We start from the raw sequence: 23,641 nt of genomic DNA on the forward strand, positions 1-23,641 counted from the left end.
ACTGAAGAGAAATTTCTGAAGCAGTGTGTTTTTCAGGTTTTTATTTAGTCATTTTTTTTTCCCAGTGAGAAGTAAGGACAACTGACCTTGAAATGAATTTGCTGGATTTCAGCCGCCTGTAAAATTCAGATGGCCAAAACAATGATGTCTCGGTCATGGTAAATGAATGCTTCCTCCCATTAACCTATAACTTTTATCATTTCCTTCCTTACATTTTAGGAGCCTTTTTTTAGTTATGTTTTCATAATTTAGACATTCCATTGGTTGGAAATCCAAAGCAACTCTTAGAGGACAAGGTTACATGTTCCAAAGAGGCAAACATTTTAATTAACCTGGCCTCTTTCGGAAACCACTGTGAGCTCTATGTTCCTTGCTGCAGCTAAATGTGACTTTAGCTGCTAATTTCTTGTAAATTCCGTTTTAGAAGAACTCAGTGCAGTTTGCATTGCAGCTTCCTCTGAGGTTAACCAGACTGTCCAGGGTAAGTTATGGACTTTTTCCCTGGAAAATCTAACTCTGGGCGTTGAGAATTAACTCACCGAGTTTTGGAACCTTAGGAGGAATGGCAGAAATGAAATGCTGCAGCTCTTTCCACTCCACAGATGCAAAATATATAGAAGGGAGCATGTACGTGTCAAAAGGTTGTTCCTCCTCGCCATTTCCTTTCCCTGCGGCATCATTTTTAGGGGTTATTCCTTTTTTAATTCTTTTTAGATGGAAAGTTAACTTCATAGTTTAGATTCCTGCGTGTGGTTCTTTGTTGGTGGTTTGGTGTCTTGTATATTTTTCCTTTGTCATCTGTGGTCAATATTAACCCCAGATTTATTTTTTGGATACTAGATGGCTGGATGTGTCCCAAAATACATTGGGAAATTTCACATTGCCCGTCTCAGGTTAAACTACTGAGTAACAGAATGCTGGTGTCTAATAGAATACATGTGTGTTTCATTTAATTAAATGCAGTTGAGATTCAACAAAAATGAATATATATTATATATGTATCTTATAGTAGATAGGTACATAGATTGATCTTACAGGGTATATGAACTTGAAAGGGCTGAGGATCCAATTGCTACGTAAAAGTATTTTTCAAGGGACTTCCCTGGTGGTCCAATGATTAAGACTCTGGTCTTCCAGTGTAGGGGGCCACAGATTCAATCCCTGGTTGGTGAACTGCGATCCCACGTGAGATGGGGAAGATGAAAAGAAGATGGCCATGATATGAAGTCAAGAAAGTGTAAAAAGTAAAAAAAAAAATACACACACACACACACACACACATATAACTTTATACACACATATATTTGTATTCTTCAAGGCTCTGAAGCAAAAGTCTTTAAGAGGCAAAAGCTGGAGCATGCAGGAGGTCAGAGTACCTGGGCAAGGGGGGCTGAAAGGAAGTCAGGAATGGCCAGGGTAGCTCAGAGTCTCTGAGCCATAGGAGGGAGTCTGGGTTGTTGTTCTCCATGTGTTAGGGAGGCCATGTAAAGCTTTAAGCAGAGGAGGGACCTGGTCTGTTTTGTGTTTTTAGAAACTCACTCTGGGGATCTCAGTGGAGAGCCAGGCAGGGAGGAGGAGGGTAAGAGTGGAGAGTGAGGATCCAGCGAGGAGGGGGTTACAGATGTTCAGGACGGAGGGGATGGAGGCTCAGGCTGAGGCGTGACAGCGGAGATGTGTGAGTGAATGGATCTGGGACAAATTTCAGAGACAGAGGCAAGGTTGGACAGCTCCTGCTTATGGAACAAAAGTGAAAGGAATCACGGGTGAGTCCTTGGGGTTGGGAGTGAACAACTGGGCAGAAGATGACAACCTTTAGGGAGACAGGACAGGCTGGGGTGGGGGAGAGAGCACAAGGTTCAGAGAGGAAACCAAGAGCCCAGCCCTCCCGTGCAGCTGCCTGGAGCACGTTCATGTGCCTCCTTGAGCTGGCGCAAAGGACCCAGTGGCTGAGACTGTGGTCTCAGCCTCTGTGTCTCCCTAAGTCCTCCTCCTTCTCCCTTGCTGGGTCCTTCTCCTCTTTCTATTGGCAAAGATTCTAAATGGCAGGGTGACCAAGGGCTCAGTCCTTATCCCCATTTCTTTTCCATCCTCATTCACTTCCAGTCTTTGGCTGTAAATACGATCTATGTGCTGATGGCTCCCAAATTTAAATCGCCTCCTGGACCACCTTCTCTAACTGTAGACACATCCAACCTGCTCAACATCTCCAGTCAGCATATAATCAGCATTTTAGAATTAACATACACACACAATGAAGTCCCCTACCTCATCCCAAAGCCCTGCTTCTCCTGCATTTTTCTTATTTCAGTAAATGTCAGCTTCCACCTTACCATTCTCTTTCTTCACACCCTACAGTTGGACCATCAACGATCCTGTTGAGTCTACCTTCGAGCTGTGTCCCGAATCCCACCAATTCTCACCTCCTCTGCTGTTCCCCAGGCTTGACCCACCATTATCTCTTCCCACTGCTGCCCTTATCCTTCTTTAGCTTCCTGTCCACACAACAGCAAGATCCTGTTAGAATATAAATCTCTCCTATCACTTCTCTGCTAAGAATCCTGCAATGGCTGCATCTCACTCAGAGTACACGCCAGAGCGCTCATGGTTCCCTCCTGGCCCCACATCATCGGGTCCTCCTTGCTCTTCTGATCTCATATCCTTTGTTCCCTCCCACCCTTGTTCCAGCCCTGACCTTGAGTGTGCTAAGCACACTCCCGTGGAGACCTTCTCATCTGCTGTTTTCTCTGCCTGGAATAGTCTTCTCCCAGTCATCTCCACGGCTACCTCCCTACCTCCCTGGTCTTTTTCACACATCACTTTCTTAATGGGGCCTTCCCTGGCTTTTTATTTAAAGTGTTAACACTTACCCCCCCACTCCTGGCATCCCCACCCACTCTGCTATTCTCCACGGCACATCTCCTTCTCATATTTCACTTGCTTACTGTGCATCTCTTCCCAAGAGGCTGTAAGCTCCACAAGGACAGGAGTTTTGCCCGGCTCTTCCGGGTTGAGTCCTCAGTGCCCTGAGCCATGCCTCCCTCCCGATGGACACTCTGCCCATATTTGTGGAATGGATGCTTCTAACAGGAAGTCATCTCTTTCCTCTTGGGCTTCCCTGGTGGCGTGCGTGCTAAACAGCTTCAGTCATGTCCGACTCTTTGCAACCCCATGGACTGTAGCCCGCCAGGCTTCTCTGTCCATGGGATTCTCCAGGCAAGGTTACTGGAGTGTGTTGCCATACACACTTGGGAAGATGCCAGGGGATCTTCCTAACCCGGGGATCAAACTCACGTCTCTTATGTCTCCTGCATTGGCATGCAGGTTCTCTCAGACCATAAAGAATCTGCCTGCAATGCAGCAGACCCTGGTTCAATCCCTGGGTCAGGAAGATCTCCTGGAGAAGGGAATGGCTCCCTATTCCAGTATTCTTGCCTGGAGAATCCCAGGGACAGAGGAGTCTGGCAGGCTTTACAGTCCATGGGGTCACAAAGAGACGGACACGACTGAGCAACTAACACTTTCTTCCCTCTTTACTACTGCTTTCTGGCGTTTTATAAAGCTTTTGTCTTAATTTCTTTATTTACTTGTCTCTGAAGCTAGTCAGACACAATTAAAAAAAACAAGACAGTTGACAGTCACATGCAAATTCAGCTTCCTATCTGGCTCCCTCACTCACAAGCTGTGGGACTCAGGGCAAGTCACTTTGCCTCTCTGAGTTTTCTTTCTTCCTTTTCTTCTTTCTTTCTCTCTCTTATAAAATGGTGAGAGCTGCCCTGCCTATCCCTCAGAGTTGCTGAGAAGGCTCAGTAGAATAATATATGAGGTGCCATCAAGGATAGAATACAGCGTATGTATAGCTGAGCTCCTTTGCTGGCCCCCTGAAACTATCACAGCACTGTTAATCAACTATACTACAATACAAAATACAAAGTTTAGCAATAAAATAAATAAAAATATTGTCCTCTTAACAGAGAAAAAAACCAAATTCTAGTTTCACACCACTTTACCTTTAATATTAAAATTCACTCGTTTAAAAAAAAAAGGAGTAAGATGTAGTTTTCACTGACCAGAGCATCTGTCCCTGACTCAATGCCAGATGTTTACATATATGACTGTCTCGTTTAATTCTCACATCGAATCAGTGAGATATGAACTCAGACAACTGACCTCATTTCACAGATGAGAAAACTTAAGTGCAGTAAGAATTGAAGTGAATTACCCAAGAGCCGGTCAACAATAGAGCCAGTCTTTGAGCCCAAGCATTTTTATTCCATGCCCTGTTCTACTGGCACAAAATAAACATTTTAATGACTGAATGGAGCAATTAAAAGGATCTGACCTGGGGAGCAACTTCTTGTCTCCGGATGATTTGTTTTCTTTAGACTGCTAATTAATGTAGCATTTCCTTTAAGGTCCCCTCTCCATCCTTCAGCTCCAACAAAATTGCTGTTTTCCAAGAGAAAAAGGTATTGTCAGGCATTTTCTATCTTTCCCTCTCTCCGATAAAGGAAGAAACGGTATCATACATCCCCGGAGATTTTTGTTGTACAGCTTAACCATGTCCAGATGATTTTCTCAAGTTCGGACATCATAGTTAATAAAGTGTTTGTAGTTATCTACTGAAACAAATTCTGGCCTAAATTGCAAACACCCGCTTCCCAGATAACTTATTCCATGCTCTTCTGCCTTGTTTGTGTTATGGCCTTTCTGTGCTAATGAATTTGTAAATGCAGTTTAATTACTGTTTACGGGAAAAATAGCTGCACACAGATCAGTCTCAGTGGGAGCCTTAGCCAAAATGTTGAAGCAATTTGTTTCTAGTGCAAAAACAGCTAATAAATGAGACACACTTTTTAAACATTGGGAAAGGAACTCAAGTTCGGTTTTGAAAAAACAGTGCTTTCTACATCCTGGGAAATAAATCATTCTTTAAGAGAGCAGATTTTAATATCAAAGTGGCATTTTTTTCCCCAAGGCCTTGCACTCAGTGATTTGCACAGAACCAAAGGATTCTCACAGTGATTTGACTGAACACCACACCAAAGGCCTCTTTTCTAAAGCACTCCCCAAAAGGAAAATGCAACATTACTTGTAAATCCCATAAAATGTTTGGGAACTCTGTAAATCCATGTGTTATGTATTACCTTGTACTTCTGAATTCTTGCCTCTGGCAAATTGCCAACTTAGCAACTAAATGCAGTTTTGAAATTCTAATACAAACCAGTTTCTCCTACTTCACTTTTTTTCTCAAGAAAAAAAAAAAAGACATAAGAGGGAAGTGAAAGTTATTGAAAGGTTCAGTTTATAAATTCTGTTTGTGTTGTGCTTGGAGCTGTGGTTTAATTTTGCTCTTACGTAAAATGGTATTGGTCTGATTCTGTAGTTTAGTTTTGCTCTTATGTAAAATGGTGTTGGTCTGATTCTCTGTAGAGCGTCACCTCTGAAAGTGAGCTCCTTCAGGCAGCTGTTGGTCATGCTGATGGGAAGAGAATTGTTGTTCCACCCTTCCCGGGGCGCCTACCTCAGAGACAGAGTGGGGCTGATTCTGCTCTGTGCAGAACTCAGGGAGCAAAATCAACCAGCTCGGCAATTCACAAGGATTGCGTGTCATTTCCTGAACTGTGCATATAATGAAAGAAGTTTGAGCAGTGTGAGATTCAAACCCTGCCTTCAAGGAATTTATTTATAGTGGTGGCAACACACAGGTACACAGGCAATTCAGTTTTAACAGATCCCAAGGGTGGGAGGAGGGGGAGTTCAGTGAAGGTGGTCAACAAGTAGAAGCTTCAGATAAGTTCTGGGCATGCATCGTACAGCATGGTAACTATAGTTAACAATTTGTTGTTGTTCAGTCACTAAGTCGTGTCCAACTCTTTGCAACCCCATGGACTGCAGCATGCCAGGCTTCCTTGTTTTTCACTATCTCCTGGAGTTAGCTCAAACTCATGTCCGTTGAGTCGGTGATGCTATTCAACCATCTCATCCTCTGTCTTCCCCTTCTCCTCCTGCCTTCAATCTTTCCCAGCATCAGGGTCTTTTCCAATGAGTCAGTTCTTCGCATCAGGTGGCCAAAGTATTGGAGTTTCAGCTTCAGCACCAGCATCATTAACAGTACTGTATTGTATATTTGAAAGATGCTAAGAGAGTATATCTTAAAAGTTCTCAACAGAAGAAAAATTTCTGTAACCATGTGAGGTTATGGGTATTAATTAGACTTACTGGGGTGAGCATTTCCCAGTATAAACATATATCAGGTCTTATGTCATATACCTTAAACTTATGCAATGCTCTATGTCAATTATATCTCAGTAAAACTAGTGGCAAAGTGGAGAAAAGAGATCCAAAGACCGCGTCTTATAACTACCAAATAGCTTTAGTGTCTCAAATAATGTTCTGAAAGCCAGGGCCTCATCTTTGGGGCAAAAAGACTCCTTTTCTAAGAAAATTATTCCATATTTCCATGTTGTAATTATTTATCTGAGTCATTTCTTCATTCACCTAAGTTATATGTGGTGGGCCCTAGCGAGACAGAGTAACCTCAACAAGACTCCATTTCATAGGGTTCACCCTGCACTGGGAGGGAGGCAGACATAAACAAGCACCACAAAGTGAAAATCTCAAAGAAATTGGGAACTGTTATTAATATGGGGGTTAAAATCTTGTATATATTCTGTAAGTTTCCAATACAAGAAAAATGTAAAATACAAGTTGTAGAGCCCCTTTATGAGAAGGGAGTTATCTTTACCATGCTTATATCATAAGACTTTGGACATGGGAACTAAGCTCACCTCCTCCAAGAAGGCTTCCCTGATAGCACCCAGGTCCCCTTTTGGCTTGGGTGTCCTGTCCATGTACTTTCACTACACCATATCCGTTCCCCTGATACCACCTTTTGAATGTTTATTGTGTTTTCCTCTCACTGCCACCCCCCCCCAATATATAGGCAACTGGGTGTCCCTTAAGGAGGAGGGGTCGCATCTTACTTTTTGCATCCACAGTGCCAGAAACATGCCTGATATATGGCACGTGGTTAATGTTGACTGGCTCTGTGAATGGGAAGGTGGTAATTACAAGTTTTTTTCTATCTTAATAAAAGTTGCCTTTATTCCCCACATTATATTAAGTTTTAAAAGAAGTAACAAAGGGTATATTTTCTTGTTTCTTGAAATGTAAACATGTTAAAACATATATTAATAGCATTTTAGATAAGGGTGCATATGAAAAATCTAGAAGGACACACACCAAATTGTGGGCAGTGTTTAAGTGTTAAGATTTGAAATGATGCTGACTTTCCTATATGTATTGCTATGTTGTTTGCTATTTTATTATGGATGTGCTATTACCGTGATAAGAAAATATAAAGTTTTTTGTATCTTAAAAAGGAAAATTTGGCCAGTTTCATAAGCCACAATCATAGGACATAACTTTATGAAACATCATCTTTACCATCTAAACACAATGTTGACAGTGATTTGACATTTTGGCTTTAAATAACTGACCAAGCTTGGTAGCATTTAATGGAATTACATGAGTTTCTACTTCCCTTACTCATGTCTGTCTTTATAATATTCAGAAGATACCCAAGCATTTTATTTGCAAATACTCTAAAGCATGTGACATTACCTCTTTTGCTCTCTCTTTTTGATCCTTTCCTTTAATTCTCCCTACTAACACTTGGATTGGGTGTTAGAACCCCGGTCTTTCTAAAACCAGGCTCAGCCTCTTACAAATAGATAAGGCAGCGCTAAGTAATCATTTCTGTGTGTGCGTATGTGTGTATGTGTCTTTCTTTTTCATTATAAATCTCCTGTCTTTCATTTGGCTCTGCGTCAGAGAAGTATCAGTTTTCAGTGATATTTCTGCTCTGCATCTCCTGCCTGCCCCTCTTTCTACATTTTGTTGGGCTGAGCACAAGGTTGGAAAGCCCTAGACAATGTTATTGAAGTCACACTTTCTTTTCTTTTATCCAAAGGAATAATCACAGATTGTAAAATGTGCCTCTGAAGAACAGGTTAAGAAACTCCCTGTATCGTATTCTTTTCTGTCTGCAGCTGAATTCTTGCTGTCAAGATGGGAAAACAGAACAGCAAGCTGCGCCCAGAGGTCATGCAAGACTTGCTGGAAAGCACGGACTTCACGGAGCACGAGATCCAGGAATGGTACAAAGGCTTCTTGAGAGACTGCCCCAGCGGACACTTGTCAATGGAGGAGTTTAAGAAAATTTACGGGAACTTTTTCCCTTATGGGGATGCCTCCAAGTTTGCAGAGCACGTCTTCCGCACCTTTGATGCCAACGGAGATGGGACGATAGACTTTAGAGAATTCATCATAGCCCTGAGCGTAACGTCAAGGGGGAAGCTGGAGCAGAAGCTGAAATGGGCCTTCAGCATGTATGACCTAGATGGAAATGGCTACATCAGCAAGGCAGAGATGCTGGAGATCGTGCAGGTATGTAGCCCCTGCCCTTTACAAAGGGGAGCGTGCGAGTCACAGGAAGCACTGGGACGCCCGCAGTGTGGCTTCGTGGAGAGACTGCAAGCTGGTGGCCTGCCTGGGCATTCATTTGGGCTAGCCAGGGTCTTCAAAAACGTGGAACCCATATATGAAACAGGGAGATTACACATAGCAATGCAGATTGGTTAGCATCTCTTGGGAACTCAGGAGCTCTGCCGACACTAGACCCACATTCTTGCCTGGACTAGGTCACCAGGGGCTTTGCGGTGACTCTCCCCTACTGAGGGACATGCACTGCCCAGGTGGTCATGCTCACTGGGGCCACCCCATCCACTCTTTGCAATGACCTGCTTGGACCCAGCAGAGTAATGTTTATGACCAAACTCTGACCTGGGTTCAAATCCTACCTCTTTCAGTCACTATGTCTGTGACTTTAACCAAGTTAGTTCACCTAAGTAAGCCTCAGTGTCCTTATCTGTAAAATGGAACCACAACAGTGCCCACTGCTGTGGGATTATTTTTAGATTGATTCTCCTTGTTCAGTGCTTAGCATAGTGCCAGTTATATACACATTCATATAACTCATTGTCATTATCAGCATTAATTTCCAACTTCATTAGATTTTTTTTCTTGGGCACAAGGCATAGCTTGGGGGATCTTAGTTCCCTGACCAGGGATCAAACCCAAGCCCCTGCAGTGAAAGTGCCAAGTCCTAACCTCTGGACTATTAGGGAATTCCCTAGACTCTTGAATAAAAGTAGGGATCTCTAGTCTAGTTTCTGTCTCATTAGAGATATGAACAGTGCAGAATCAAGGCCTCCATCACTTGAATAGGAAGTACTCCATTTTATTTCCTCAAATCACTCACCCGGAGTGAATTTCCTCAAAGAACAGGAAGACGGGCCCTCGCGTTGGCCACATTTTCCTGTGGGCTCCCAGCAAGCTTTGCGGAGGAGGAAAGGCTGAAGGAGCTGCAGTCATGGCAACGACAGCTTCGTCAGCAGAGGGCGGGGCCCGGGGACCGGCCTCAGGGGACTGAAACACAGCGCCGGGGGAGGTCAGAAGGGCCTCGGCTGCAGTAGAAACACCTACGCGGGCGAGCAGCCCCAGGGAGGCGCACCATTTTGGCAGGTGCATGGGACACAGGAAGGAAGTATCTGGCGGCAAATAGCAGGTACAGGAAAGCGGTCATCTGGCTTCCTGGAAGGCTCATCTCGGAGGCTTCATCCAGGACAGGCTGGGTTCCGAGGTAGAGCTGGGGCCCCCGGGAGACCTAGTGGGGTGCTGGAGCGGTGGCAGAGGGTGTAATACAAAGAGACAGGAGACAGAGAGAATTCGGATACAGGTAAGCAGGGGATGAGAGTGGAGGTGTGTGACAGCTGCTTTGAAGGATCCATGGAAAACCCGGTTACAGGAGCTGCGGGCTGGGCCTGGGTGAGAGCGGCACGACTCACCTGCTGCTGAGCCTGTGGCCGGGGCCGCGGCCTGCTCCTGGAGTGGCACTGAGACCCCGGCAGTCAGAGTGACAGCTGCACACGTCGCAGGAAGCCAGACGAGCTCCCCCAGGTCCTCCAGCCCCTTCTCCTTCTGCCTGGGCCACCGGTGCTTTCCCTGGCCCCCAAAGTAACTGTCTGAATAAATTGTGTAGAATGAATGCCCCAGAGACAAGAATCGTAAAACAAAGTTAAAGGACTTCTCCCTTCCCCCAGGGATAAATATATGAAAAATATAATGTCTACTATAAAAATATAGGGCTTCCCTGGTGGCGCAGACAGTAGAGTCTGCCTTCAATGCAGGAGACCTGGGTTCAATCCCTAGCTCGGGAAGATCCCCTCGAGAAGGGAATGGCAACTCACTCCAATATTCTTGCCTGGAGAATTCCATGCACAGAGGAGCCTGCCTGGCAATGTATAGTCCATGGGGTCACAAAGAGTCGGACATGACTGAGCGACCAACACACACACACACACACATACACACACATAAAAATACAGGGAGTATAGAAGAAAAGAAAAAGAAAAATTCTCCGTAACCCCACTTCACCTACAAAGGAAATCATTACTAATAATTTTCTAATATATCTTCCTGGTCCTATTTCCATATATTTAAAAATATCTAATTGATTTCATAATGCATGTGAAATCCTGTACCTTGCCATTTTTCATTTAACATAATCAAAACATAAGCATTTCTCATACTACTGAAACTTTCAACACAAACATTTTAATGGCTGCATAATGTTCATACTACATATCATAATATACCTAATTTTCCCTTATTGGATATTTAAGTTGTATCCAGTCTTTGTTATACATAACACTATAACTTTAAAAATGAAATAACAAATACGTGATTCTTATGCATGAAGCTTTTTCTATATTTAGGATTATTTCCTAAGAATGGATTCCCAGAAGTGCAATTACTGGGCCAAAGGGAATAAGCATTTCTTTCTAAGACTCTTGAGACAGTCGGCCAAATTGTTTTTCCAAATGTACCTCTGAAGTGAGTGGAGGGTGCCCCCTATCTTTGCACCTCTCCAATTGTTCTGAGCCTTTGCTACTTAAACAAAACTTCAAATTTAAAACACATGTAAATTCATGGCTGATTCATGTCAATGTATGGCTAAAACCACTAAAACGTGGTTTTTAATTTTAATTTGAGCTTCCCAGGTGACTCAGTGTTAAAGAAGCCGCACGCCAGGGCAGGAGAAGCAGGTTCGACCCCTGGGTCTAGAAGATCCCCTAGTGAAGGAAATGGCTATCCACTGCAGTATTCTTGCCTGGAAATTCCATGAACAGAGAAGCCTGGTGGACTGCTGTCCATGGAGTCGCAAAGAGTCAGACACGACTGATTGAATGAGCGTGCGATTTTAATTAGCTTTCTTTGTCTCTCCTTTTTACCTAGGAGTGTGGTGCTCTGCCCTCGTTCCCTGCCTCCCTGCAGTGAATGGGATGGGTACCTTCTTTTTGTAGAGAATTGCTTCCTGATTGAGATCTAAGGAAAAAAATTTTTTTCCATCAACCATCATGTTTTTGCCTGTTTAACACTTTTTGCACAGTTCTCCCGGCTGCAATGGTGTGGTGGCCAGTACTGAAGATGTCGATCCCCAGTCAGGGAGGACGGTCCCCATTATGTGGGTTTATAGAAATCAAGAATTATTCACAAACTCCTTCCACACCTGTGGTAAAACACCTACTAAGTAGCTGGCACCGGGAAAATATATTATGAGGAGGAAAATAGACACTCTCCCTGTGCTATTGAATCCACTTTGCAAGGGAGGGTGGAACGTTGCCGAAAAGGTGCAAAAGGTGCTGGTAGACACTTGCTGAGCCCTTGCTGACTCTGTGTTCAGAAAGTGATCACAAAAATGAAGGGGCATTCCCCCTAACAAGGTACTTTCTCTACTATAAAGCAGCTTCATCCACTCACAGGCCCACAGTAAGTTTGCAGGTCATAATTGGAAGGACACAGATTCCTTAATAAAGTTTTCATACTTAGGGTTCTTCACTTCAGTCCAGTTCAGTCACTCAGTCATGTCCGACTCTTTGCGACCCCATGGACCGAAGCACGCCAGGCCTCCCTGTCCATCACCAACTCCTGGAGTTTACTCAACCTCATGTCTATCGAGTCCGTGATGCCATCCAGCCATCTCATCCTCTGCTGTCCCCTTCTCCTCCTGCCCCCAATCCCTCCCAGCATCAGGGTCTTTTCCAGTGAGTCAACTCTTCACATGAAGTGGCCAAAGTATTTGAGTTTCAGCTTCAGCATCAGTCCTTCCAATGAACACCCAGGACTGATCTCCTTTAGAATGGACTGGTTGGATCTCCTTGCAGTCCAAGGGACTCTCAAGAGTCTTTTCCAACACCACAGTTCAAAAGCATCAATTTTTCGGTGCTCAGCTTTCTTCATAGTCCAACTTTCACATCCATACATGACCACTGGAAAAACCATAGCCTTGACTAGATGGACTTTTGTTGGCAAAGTAATGTCTCTGCTTTTTAATGTGCTGTCTAGGTTGGTCATAACTTTCCTCCCAAGGAGTGAGCGTCTTTTAATTTCATGGCTGCAATCATCATCTGCAGTGATTTTGGAGCCCAAAAAAATAAAGTCTGACACTGCTTCCACTGTTTCCCCATCTATTTCCCATGAAGTGATGGGACCAGATGCCATGATCTTAGTTTTCTGAATGTTGAGCTTTAAGCCAACTTTTTCACTCTCCTCTTTCACTTTCATCAAGAGGCTTTTTAGTTCCTCTTCACTTTCTGCCATCAGCAGCCTGCAAATGGAAGGTTCAAATTTCCAGAATTGTTTTCCATAGTAATGCACCCTGATGATTAATATTCATGACTGTGGAGAGGAAACCTTGCAGCACCCTGAGGCACCTTCCAAATTGGCAGTGAGATTAAATTAAATTTAAAACCATTTTCCTATTAACGGCTATTTTATCCCATTCTGCTGCATTGCAAACTGATCATTCTTGTATTCTATCTTATTCTTATGCTAATCCCCCGGTTTTCATTGTTTCTGGATGAATTGGAATTTGCTGTAGGATATTACTAAACTCCCCACTCTCCTTTCCTTTCTCCACCCCCTCTTCTGTGAAAGTCTACACTCCAGGCCTTGTCACCATCCCGAGAAGTCCTGTGGGGGTGCTCATTATTTGGTTCTAGTTGGTCTGCACCATTTAGGAAAATGCATGTTTGCAGATGCTACAGTTGCTTTAGGTATCCTTTCAGTTTAGTTCAGTTGCTCAGTCATGTTCGACTCTTTGCAACCCCATGGACTGCAGCATGCCAGGCCTCTGTGTCCATCACCAACTCCCAGAGCTTACTCAAACTCGTGTCCATCACATCAGTGATGCCATCCAACCATCTCATCCTCTGTCGTCCCCTTCTCCTCCCACCTTCAACTTTCCCAGCATCAGGGTCTTTTCCAATGAGTCACTTCTTCGCATCAGGTAGCCAAAGTATTGGAGTTTCAGCTTCAGCATCAGTCCTTCCAATGAATATTCAGGACTGATTTCCTTTAGGATGGACTGGTTGGATCTCCTTGCAGTCCAAGGGACTCTCAAGAGTCTTCTCCAGTACCACAGTCAAAAGCATCAATTCTTCAGCACTCAGCTTTCTTTATAGTTCAACTCTCACATCCATACATGACTACTAGAAAAACCATAGCTTTGCTAGATGGACCTTTGTTGGTAAAGTAATATCTCTGCTTTTTAGCATGCTGTCTAGGTTGATCATAGCTTTTCTTCCAAGGGACAAGCGTCTTTTAATTTCATGGCTGCAGTCACCATCTGCAGTGATTTTGGAGCCCCCAAAAATAAAGTCTGTCACTGTTTCCACTGTTTCCCATCTAATTTGTCATGAAATGATGGGACCGGATGCCATGATCTTAGTTTTCATCAAGAGGCTCTTTAGTTTTTCTTCACTTTCTGTCATAAGGATGGTGTCATCTGTGTATCTAAGGTTATTGATATTTATCCTGGCAATCTTGATTACAGCTTGTGTTCATCCAACCCAGCATTTCTCATGATGTACTCTGCATATAAGTTAAGTAAGCAAGGTGACAATATACAGCCTTGACATACTCCTTTCCCTATTTGGAACCAGTCTGTTGTTCCATGTCCAGTTCTAACTGTTGCTTCTTGACCTGCATACAGATTTCTCAGGAGGCAGGTCAGGTGGTCTGATAATCCCATCTCTTTAAGAATTTTCCACAGTTTGTTGTGATCCACAGTCAAAGGCTTTGACATAGTCAAATAAAGCAAAAGTAGATGTTTTTCTGGAACTTTCTCACTTTTTTGATGATCCAGCAGATGTTGGCAATTTGATCTCTGGTTCCTCTGCCTTTTCTAAATCCAGCTTGAACATCTGGAAGTTCACAGTTCACATACTGTAGGTATCCTTTAGGGGTCCCGGAAAATATCTATTTGAAAGTGATGAGACGAAGGCAAGCTGTGGGCCAACAGAATCATACAGAAATTAAGGCTGTATTTGTTCAAGGAAGTGAAACTGCAGCTCAGCTACAAGTGTTAGTCCATAAATTCCCGACTGAATTTTTGTCCCTCCAAGACTCAAAAATTCAAGCCATTTAAGGGAAGCCCCAGTGGCTCAATGGTAAAGAATCCGCCTGTCAATGCAGAAGACATGGGCTCCACCCCTGGGCCAGAAAGATCCCTTGGAGAAGGAAATGGCAACCTATTCCAGTATTCTTGCCTGGGAAATCCCATGGACAAAGGAACCTGGTAGGTTCTAGTCCAAGGGGACACAAAAAGTTGGACATGACTTAGCAGCTAAACAACAGCAATGGAAAATGCAACTTCATGATGTTCACCTTCAAATACTAATAATTAGTCAGGGTGAAGATTGGTGTCCACATAAGTTTATAATAGGCTTGTCAATTAATGAGGGTAGTTGTTTTTCAGTCACCAAGTCATGTCCAGTTCTTTTCGACCCCATGGACTGCAGCACACCAGGCTTCCTTGTCCCTCACTATCTCCTGGAGTTTGCCCGAGTTCACGTCTGTTGAATCGGTGATGCCATCCAACCATCTCATCCTCTGCTGCACTCTTCTCCTTCTGCCTTCAGTCTTTCCCAGCATCAGGGTTTTTTCCAACGACCTTTTCTTTTGCATCAGGTAGCCAAAGTATTGAAGCTTCAGCATCAGTCCTTCCAATGATTATTCAGGGTAGATTTCCTTTAAGATTGACTGGTTTGATCTCCTTGCTGTCCAAGGGAATGGAGATTGGGACCCCATAAATTTTCTAGTTCTTCTTCCCTAATGTTCTCCATGGTTTAACTTTGGTTAAACTGGAGGTTTGGTTAAACTGGAGGTCAGAGACCTGAAATCAGTTTCACTGGGCTAAACTCAAGGCGTCGGACAACTTGCATTCTGTCTGGAGGTTTTGGAAGAAAGTCCGTTCCCTTGCCTTTCCTATTTTCTGAAACATTCCTTGACTTGTAGCCCTTTATACCTATCTTCAAAGCCAGCAGCAATGGATTGAGTTCTTCTCATGTTGCCATTCCTCTGGGTATCTCGTTCTGCTTCTCCCTTCCACTCATAATTCAGAATAATCCTCCCCACCCTGCCCCAGCTCAAGTTCCTTTTATTCTGGAAGGTAACGTATCTACAGGTTTTGGGGGTTGAGACAAGAACATCTCTGAGGGGACTGTTATTCAGTCTACTGCATATGTCCAAATGCAGTTATGTTCCTTTTTCCAAAAAAGTAATTTTGTGCTATATCAACATCTCAGCAAAAAAGCAAAAGCAATATACAGATTTATTTTTAGAATCTTACATAAACATTTTCATGTTTATTTTTTTAAGTGACAAACTTAGGGACATGATTTAGACCCAATATTTTATTATTGCATCAAAACCGTCTCTCATGAGTCTTAAGCCAGATCACAGTTCTGAGGTTTCCCCCTGTGACAGCAGATCCTCTCCTCAGGGGAGCGCTGGTGTCAGCCCATCGCTGCAAGAAGGAGAAGCCTTCCTGCTTCATGTATTTTTCTGTCCCTGAGCCCAGCCAGAGGCAGGTCTGAACACCTACACCCAGCCCAGCACAGGCTGTGTTTGAGGAAGGGGCCAGGGAGCATGTGAGGAGCATTGCCAGTTGACATGAATGCTCAGATGCTTTCTGGATCTTAGGGGGTGAAGGAACTTGAACTTAGGGATTCATCGACAGGACCACAGCCCTCCCTGGGTGCAGGGGAGAATGCAGGAAGAACAGGGAGTGAAGCTGACGCCCTTCTGTTCTCAGAAAGTAACTAGGACCCTTGAAGGAACCAGTTCAATCCAAATTCAAACGAATCCAATAACTATAGGACTGTCATTGGGTAGGAGTACACAGCTGTGTTTCTTTACTCTTTATCTGAATGAAAATCACAAGCTTAGACAAAAATTGATCACTGGTATCCCAAATAAAGATGAAGGAAGAGAAGAATTGGCATGTGAGAGTTGGTGTCTTGGGCAAGGTGCGTCAGTATCATCTTGCCTCTCTCTCTCTTTTTTTTTTTTCTATCTCCTTTTCCTTCTTTTCCTCAGGTAAGTTATATAACCTTTCTGTACATTGTTCTCATGATGTGTGAACTGGAGTTAATCATAGCACCTGCTTCAAGAGTAATCGTAAGGGTTAAATGGTTCTGACAAGTAGAGTACCTAGAACACTGCCTCTCTTGGGGTTGTTGTTGCTGATCAGTCGCTCAGTCGTGTCCAACTCTTTGTGACCCCATGGACTGCAGCACACCAGGCTTCCCTGTCTCTCCCCACCTCCTGGAGTTTGCCTAAGTTCATGTCCATTGAATCGGAGATGCCATCCAACCATCTCATCCTCTGTTGTCCTCTTCTCCTTCAGCCTTCAATCTTTCCCAGCATAGGGTCTTTTCCAATGAGTCAGCTGTTTGCATCAGGTGACCAAAGTATTGGAGCTTCAGCTTCAGCATCAGTCCTTCCAAAGAGCATTCAGGGCTGATTTCCTTAAGGATTGACTGGTTTGATCTCCTTGCTGTCCTGGGACTTTCAAGAGTCTTCTCCAACACCACAGTTCGAAAGCATCAATTCTTCGGTGCTCTGCTTTAGTTGGGTATGTTCACAAACCCAACTAAACCTCTGAATGGTGGAACCCACATTAGAGATGTGCTTATACAGATAGCTTTAGGAGTACTCAGGCTGCTTCAGCTGTTGTCTTTCCCACCAAACACCAGCCCAGCTGGGAAGAAACTAAAATTTCTGGGCTGCCCTGATGCTTATGGGATTTAAGTAACAGGAAGAGCTACCTTTCCAGGAGACAGTGTGGTTGGCACCAGGAATTCCCCAAATCTCAGCTGTTGCCCTGAGTCCACGGGTGCACCTCATGCATTCGGACTATTGGGGCACAGATCATCTGGATTTGTTCTTGAGTTCCAACTAGAGGCTTTCCCAGAGGAATATAGAGGGTAACACCATGTTACCCTTAGCAGTTCTTGGGGAACTCACTTTAATGACCAGGTTGAAATAATTTCTAGTTAGCATATTCATTCCTTGGATGGTAATGATTGCTTTACACTACTTGGTGTTCAAATACGTGTTGTCATAGAATCAGACTCTCCCTCCTAGTTGTGAGTCAAGGTTGACTGGCTCTTTTGATGAAGGCGAGTGAGCTTCATAACACCCTAGTCTACAGCTTCACATCTTTTGAATGGATGAAGACTAAAGGAAGGAAGAGGGCTTACGCTGGCAGTCTATCCCAGAAGAGTGCACTGTTTTCTTTCTTTCTGCAACATGGGGATTTTTTTTTTCCTGATGCACTCATCAGAATAAGTTATATGTTTCTATGCAGCAATGAGATGAAGAGGAAGGGAGATTGTGGTGTTGGTCATACAAAGGGTTGCTGTCCCCAAACACCAAACAGACTCACAAATTAATATGACTTAGTCTCAAGAGCACCAACAGTGACCAGTTCAGACAAACCAGATTGCGTGTATTTGTGTCACAACAGATCTAAATCCGGGCCAGAAAGATTTGGTTACTTTTTTTCTAGAACCACTTCCTGAGTAGTTATTTTTCTCCCAAAGATCTTTCTAAATTTGTGTCATAGACACTATGTCACTTGTAATATCTGCCTTGAAGACCTGAAACACTGTTCTTTTCTGATTGTGAAAAAGAAAAAAAATGGAAGTGGAGGTGGTAGTGAGAGCTTCTAGTCCATCTTGACATGGCCCTTGGGGATTCAGCTCCAAACTCTTGCCTCAATTACAAGTGTGGACCACAGATGTTAACACTGAATTCAACTTCAGTTTCTTTCCTGGAGAAAATTCTTTAAAGCATTTGTCCAGGCTAATGACTTTCTCTAAGAACTAACCCTAGTGTTTGTTTATCAGTTATATTTGGCTTATCCCTTTCTTATTAGGGGATTAATCATATCATGACAAGCCACATTATAGTTTAAGAGTTGAAGTTATACATCTGGCAAGACAAATGAATGCCTACTACCCAAAGGCCCCCTCTGGGCTGTGCCCTCCAGGTCTCCTTTGTGGACTCTGCTTCCTTCTCCTGTTCCCTAAACAAGGATATTCCCAAGCAGAGTTCCAGCCTTAGCCTTCTTTTCCTTTTTTTCCCTCCTTCTGGGATGTCTCATCTTCTCAGTGCTTGTTAAGGGCCAAGCATTGTGTTAACTATTTTTCCTGTGTTAGTTTCCTGGGGTTACTGTAACAAATTACCATAAACTGGGCAGTTTCAAACAACAAAACATTTATTCTATCATAGTTCCAGAGGTCAGAAGTCCAACATCAAGGCGTGGGCAAGGTTGGTTCCTTCCAGATACTCCTGGCGGGAGGGCAGGGGATCTGCTCCATGCCTCTCTCCTAGCTTCTGGTGGTGGCTGGCAATCCTTGGTGTTTTGGAGTTGTGTTTCTCTCATCATCACATGACATTTTCCCTGTGTGTCTGTGCATAAATTTCTTCTTCCTATAAGGATACATCATTGGATTGGGGCCCACCCTCATCCAGTAGAATCTCATTTTAACTTGATTACATCTACAAAGACCCTATTTCCAAATAAAGTCACATTTACAGGTTTTGAGTGCACGTAAATTTTTGTAGGACACTGGTCCACCTGGTATCTGTATTATCTCATTTAATCCTCACAATAACCTTCTTAGCCCCATTTTATGGATGAAAAAACAGTGTACTTCCAGGCCTTCACCTCTACTATATCCAGCTGTTAATGGACAACTCTCTCCACTGATACACTGCAGCGGTACCTCACAATCAAACATTCCAGAAACAATCTCGTATCGTCCCCCAAAATGTGAAGTCCTAAAGCGCGGCAGCTCCAGAATGTCTTTTTAGGGGAGTAAATGGGATCTTTGGAAGGGGTGTTTGAAGCAGCCTTTGCAGAGCATTTTATGAAACAATTGCAATTGCCCAGATCTAAAAATGATGGGTACTACCATTGACTTGAAACAAGACAGTGGTGGGAGGAATGGGCAAGAATGATAAATTAAGAAAAATATTAAGGAAGCAGATTTGATAGGTCTAGTTGGCCACCTGCATGTGGAGACAGATGGTAGAGAGGTATTAAAGATGTCTTTGAGTTGATTACAGAGTAGTGGATGGTAGGACTATTGACCAAGAAACAAACAAATGCGTGGTGGCAGGGGGACTGGGTAGTAATGAGTTCCAAGTATTAGTGAAATCTTATGTGAAAACTAATATAAGAATGGAGCTGCTTTGGTGGAAAGAAGGGGTAGGGCCTTTATTCTCCCCTGATCCCCTCCCTGTCTGTGAAAGCACTTTGGAAAACATTATGGATATACTGACTTTCTTGTATTCTTCTAGCTCTAAACAAGAAAATGCTGATGCTGTTCTAGATACATAGATATTGATGCCATTTTAAGAGCTTTTACAAGAAAGATCCTCCTGGCCTCTTTCTACCCTCCTTTCCTGCTATGAGGTGTCCTTCTAAGGAGGGTGCTCTTCTTTACTGATAATCTAGAAACAGCCCTGTACCACTTAACTTCTTTTGCCCTTGGTGGGTTGTTGTGGGGCTTGGGTATCCTGTTAGAAAACCCTATGTCTTCTGATGAAAAGTCAGCCTGGTTCCTTCAGAGAGGAGTGAACTTTAGCTCTTGGAATCATGCCTGCCCTCAGTTAATTCCACAACCTTTATCAGTTCAGACTTGAGTCCTTCCTTTCCAACATTCTGAGAGGTGGTTCATTCAGAGGGAATAAGAAAAAAAGCAAAAAACATAGGCCCTGAGGAAGCTGTAAGACCCCAAGCCTCAGGTTGTGCTGTCCTGAGTCTGCCTAGGGCCAAGCCAGAGCTGGGTTCCTGGGTGTCCCAAGCTTTGTATTTACACAGAGACAAGAATAGGGCTCTTCAAGTTTAATTAAAAACAGGATGTCCCTGCTGGGCCTCTCACTGACATTGCTAAAAATAAAGTAGGGAAATAGCCTGGCCTCTTCATGGTTTAATCCCATTAAATTGGCAGGGTGGTGTGGGGAGTGGTGAACAGAAACTGGAGCTAGTAAGACACGATTTGTTTCAAAGTGCTGTCTGGGCGGTGCCTTCTCTCCCTGCTCTATGGAGTCCTAGATCTAACACCATCAATGCTGACTTGTTGAGACCATGGAAGAACACTTACCCTAATCCCACTGAGGTTTTGCAGGGATGTCACTCATAAGACCCCTGGGACTTGTCACCTCGTCTCTTTGCTCCCTGCTCTAGTACACCCACGTTCATACACCTGGTATTCTGAATAACCTGTTAATGCTTTTCTGTGAGTTGATGCACACACAAAAAAAGTGGGGTGGGGGGGGGGAGAAATCTAGTCTGAACACAATGAAAGAACCACTTAGGAATGTGAGCCTCTTAAAGGTACCCTGTCTTCCTCCTCAGCCCCTCTGTACACTCAGACGTTATAATTTTTTTTGCTTATGGGTTCTTCTTCGTACTAACCCATCCTCATTACTCCGCCCCAACCCTACTCCTTTAGACTGACAGCTAAAGACTAAACTATTGAAGACTTTCTGCTGGGTACAAGAACCTTTATTTCAAACACACGGTCATCTATTAGCTTGGTCCTTCATTCACTTGTTCAACCAGAGTATTAAGAGAATGATCTCTAGATTATCATACCATTGACTTCCCTTCAGGATCCCAAGAAGGAGAATTTCATTAGCCTCAAGTCTTAGAGGCTGAGAGCTCCAAGGAGTATTCCAAACCAGTGGGTTTTCATTGCTACTATGGGACCTTACTGAAGCCCAAACAGACCAGGGGAAGGAACAACGCAGCCCCAAAGAAGGTTAATTAGGAAGGTTAATTAAGAAGGAAGCATCCTTAAGGCTTCTATTAATACTCACTGGAAGGACTGATGGTGAAACTGAAGCTCCTATACTTTGGCCACCTGAAGCGAAGAGCTGCCTCATTGGGAAAGACCCTGATGCTGGGGAAAACTGAGGGCAGGAGGAGAAGGGGACGACAGAGGAGGAAATGGTTGGATGGCATCATTGACTCAATGGACAGGGAAGCCTGGCATGCTGCAGTCCATGGAGCTGCAAAGAGCTGGACACAACTGAGTGACTGAACAACAACAACAAATAGCTAAAACTAAACTTAATATTTACACCCCTCCCTCATTACCTCTGTAACTCCTGAAATGTTATAGAGTTCTTACACCTTTAAATGGGTGTACCTGTGATCTAATGAGATACTGAGAAATAGATACTATTTTGTTGTTGTTGTTCTAAGATACCTGGGCTTATGAATTCACAAAATATTTCAGATTGTGTAAGTCTGAGATCCAGGTGAGGGGTGTGTGTGTGTTCATCAGTTTGTGCCACCAATTCCTCTTTGGGGCAAGAGTTACAAAGTGGGAGCAAAGAAAGCTGAGGAGAGGGGCTGGACCTCATAGGTGGTATGGAGAGTCTCCTGCTATCTACTCTTGTTACTAGATATTCATGTGGCCCTGAAAGCTCAGCACCTCTGTTTTCCCATTTGTAAAAAAAAACAGTCTCTACCTCTGTGGCCTTTTCTAATTCCCCCAAGGATCCAGGTGTCCCCGCCAGCTTGGCAGGTTGCGCTGTAACCCCAGCACAGACGGCAGGGTAGTCCCGGGCTGGACGGGACTGCAGGGGGACCAGGAGGAAGACAGTGAGGTTTGCCTCTTGCCTGTGGAGCACACTTCAGTGAGTGCTTCTTGGGACAGCTGTCTGTGGCCCAGCTTGCGTACCCCCAGAGCGAGCCATGACTCCCAGCTTGCCCTTCCTCCCAGAGTCACTGCGGAGGCAGCTCGTCAGTTCAGCAAGGGCTCTGGGTGGGTTCAAGTCAGACTAGGGGTCCCTGTGGGGTGGGATCATCAGCCCAAGAGTCGGCACGCTGGGTATGCCATTTTTCATTCCTGTTTTAGCAACTGAGATTGTAATATTTATCACCATTTCTCCAGAATATTTCAGGGACTTGAGGCAGGTTGACCTGAACCAAGACTAAAGCAGCGAAGCTTAGCCTTTATCTCTTTCTACGACCCGTTTTGTTTCCACATTTTCCCTTTGGAGACTACTGTCCCTTAGCTGCCTTCCTTTCTCTCCTCCCTCTGTATTCCAAGTTCCAGAACCTTCCAGATTTCTAACCCCCCCCCCCCCCATCCTCTGGAAAAATCCACTTTTTCTAAAACTCCTTCCCAGGGCCAAAGTTCCCAAAGTGAATCTGAGTAGCAAAACCATGGTCTGGGGATAAAAACAATGACTTTAAATTATTCTTCCAAAATAAAAACATCTGATAGCTGATGTCTTCCAGGCCCTGAGCATCTGGGGTTGGGGGGTGGGGTCCACAGGTGGTAAGGGAGATAGTTTCAGTACTGCTCAAAAACCTCTTCAGTTTTTCAGGGTTTCAGTCAAAAACTCTTTTGATCATCAGATTTCAGACATACTCAGTTTATCTCAAGCAGAGACTGTACACTTGTTCAGTTGCTAAGTCGTGTCTGCCTCTTCACAACCCCATGAACTGCAGCCCACCAGGCTTTCCTGTTCTTCACTATCTCCCAGAGCTTGCATAAACTCGTGTCCATTGAGTCAATGATGCCATCCAACCATCTCATGCTTTGTCTTCCCCTTCTCCTCTTGCCTTCAATCTTTCCCAGCATCAGGGTCTTTTTCAATGACTTGGCTCTTCTGAACAGATGACCAAAGTATTAACTCTTCAGCTTAAGTATTAGATCGTCCAATGAATATTCAGGGTTGATTTCCTTTAGGATTGACTGTTTTGATCTCCTTGCAGTCCAAGGGACTCTCAAGAGTCTTCTCCAGCACCACAGTTCAAAAGCATCAATTCTTCGGGGCTCAGCCTTCTTTAAGGTCCAGCCTTCTTTACTTTTATTGTGCACTTATTTCATCCAGTACTCAAGCGGCAGATGGTCCCCATCCTGGGGGATAACTGACAGTGTGCTGACAAGGAATGCAAGATGATTGCCACACACAAGTGGAGAGGGCATTGGGATGGATTGGTAATGTCTGGAGGAGGGCAGGCCCTTACAAACAGTGTTTATCATCCTCAAGGGACCCAGGGAGTAGACTCTGACCCGTCTCTCTGGCCTGAGGAATGTCATCTACAGCCTGAGAGTGGGAACCCCAAAATCAGCAGCAGCATCACACGGGATCCCTGTTAGAAATATAGAATCTTATGACCCCCATTTCCCAACCCAGCCTA

The 23,641-nt window shown here is 44.0% G+C and overlaps 1 protein-coding gene across 2 annotated transcripts in view; it reads left to right on the top strand.

Moving 5' to 3' along the window:
• Positions 1-23,641, top strand: part of NCALD (neurocalcin delta) — an 88,618-nt gene that overhangs the window by 59,214 nt on the left and 5,763 nt on the right. For both annotated transcript variants that reach the window (XM_020874434.2, XM_020874438.2), the window contains exon 2: positions 8,052-8,448. In XM_020874434.2, coding sequence (XP_020730093.1) covers positions 8,071-8,448 — 378 coding nt within the window. In that variant the 5' untranslated portion in view covers positions 8,052-8,070. The remainder of the gene's footprint in view (positions 1-8,051; positions 8,449-23,641) is intronic.

Source organism: Odocoileus virginianus, chromosome 15 (genome assembly GCF_023699985.2).
Source record: "Odocoileus virginianus isolate 20LAN1187 ecotype Illinois chromosome 15, Ovbor_1.2, whole genome shotgun sequence".
NCBI classification, from domain to species: domain Eukaryota; kingdom Metazoa; phylum Chordata; class Mammalia; order Artiodactyla; family Cervidae; genus Odocoileus; species Odocoileus virginianus.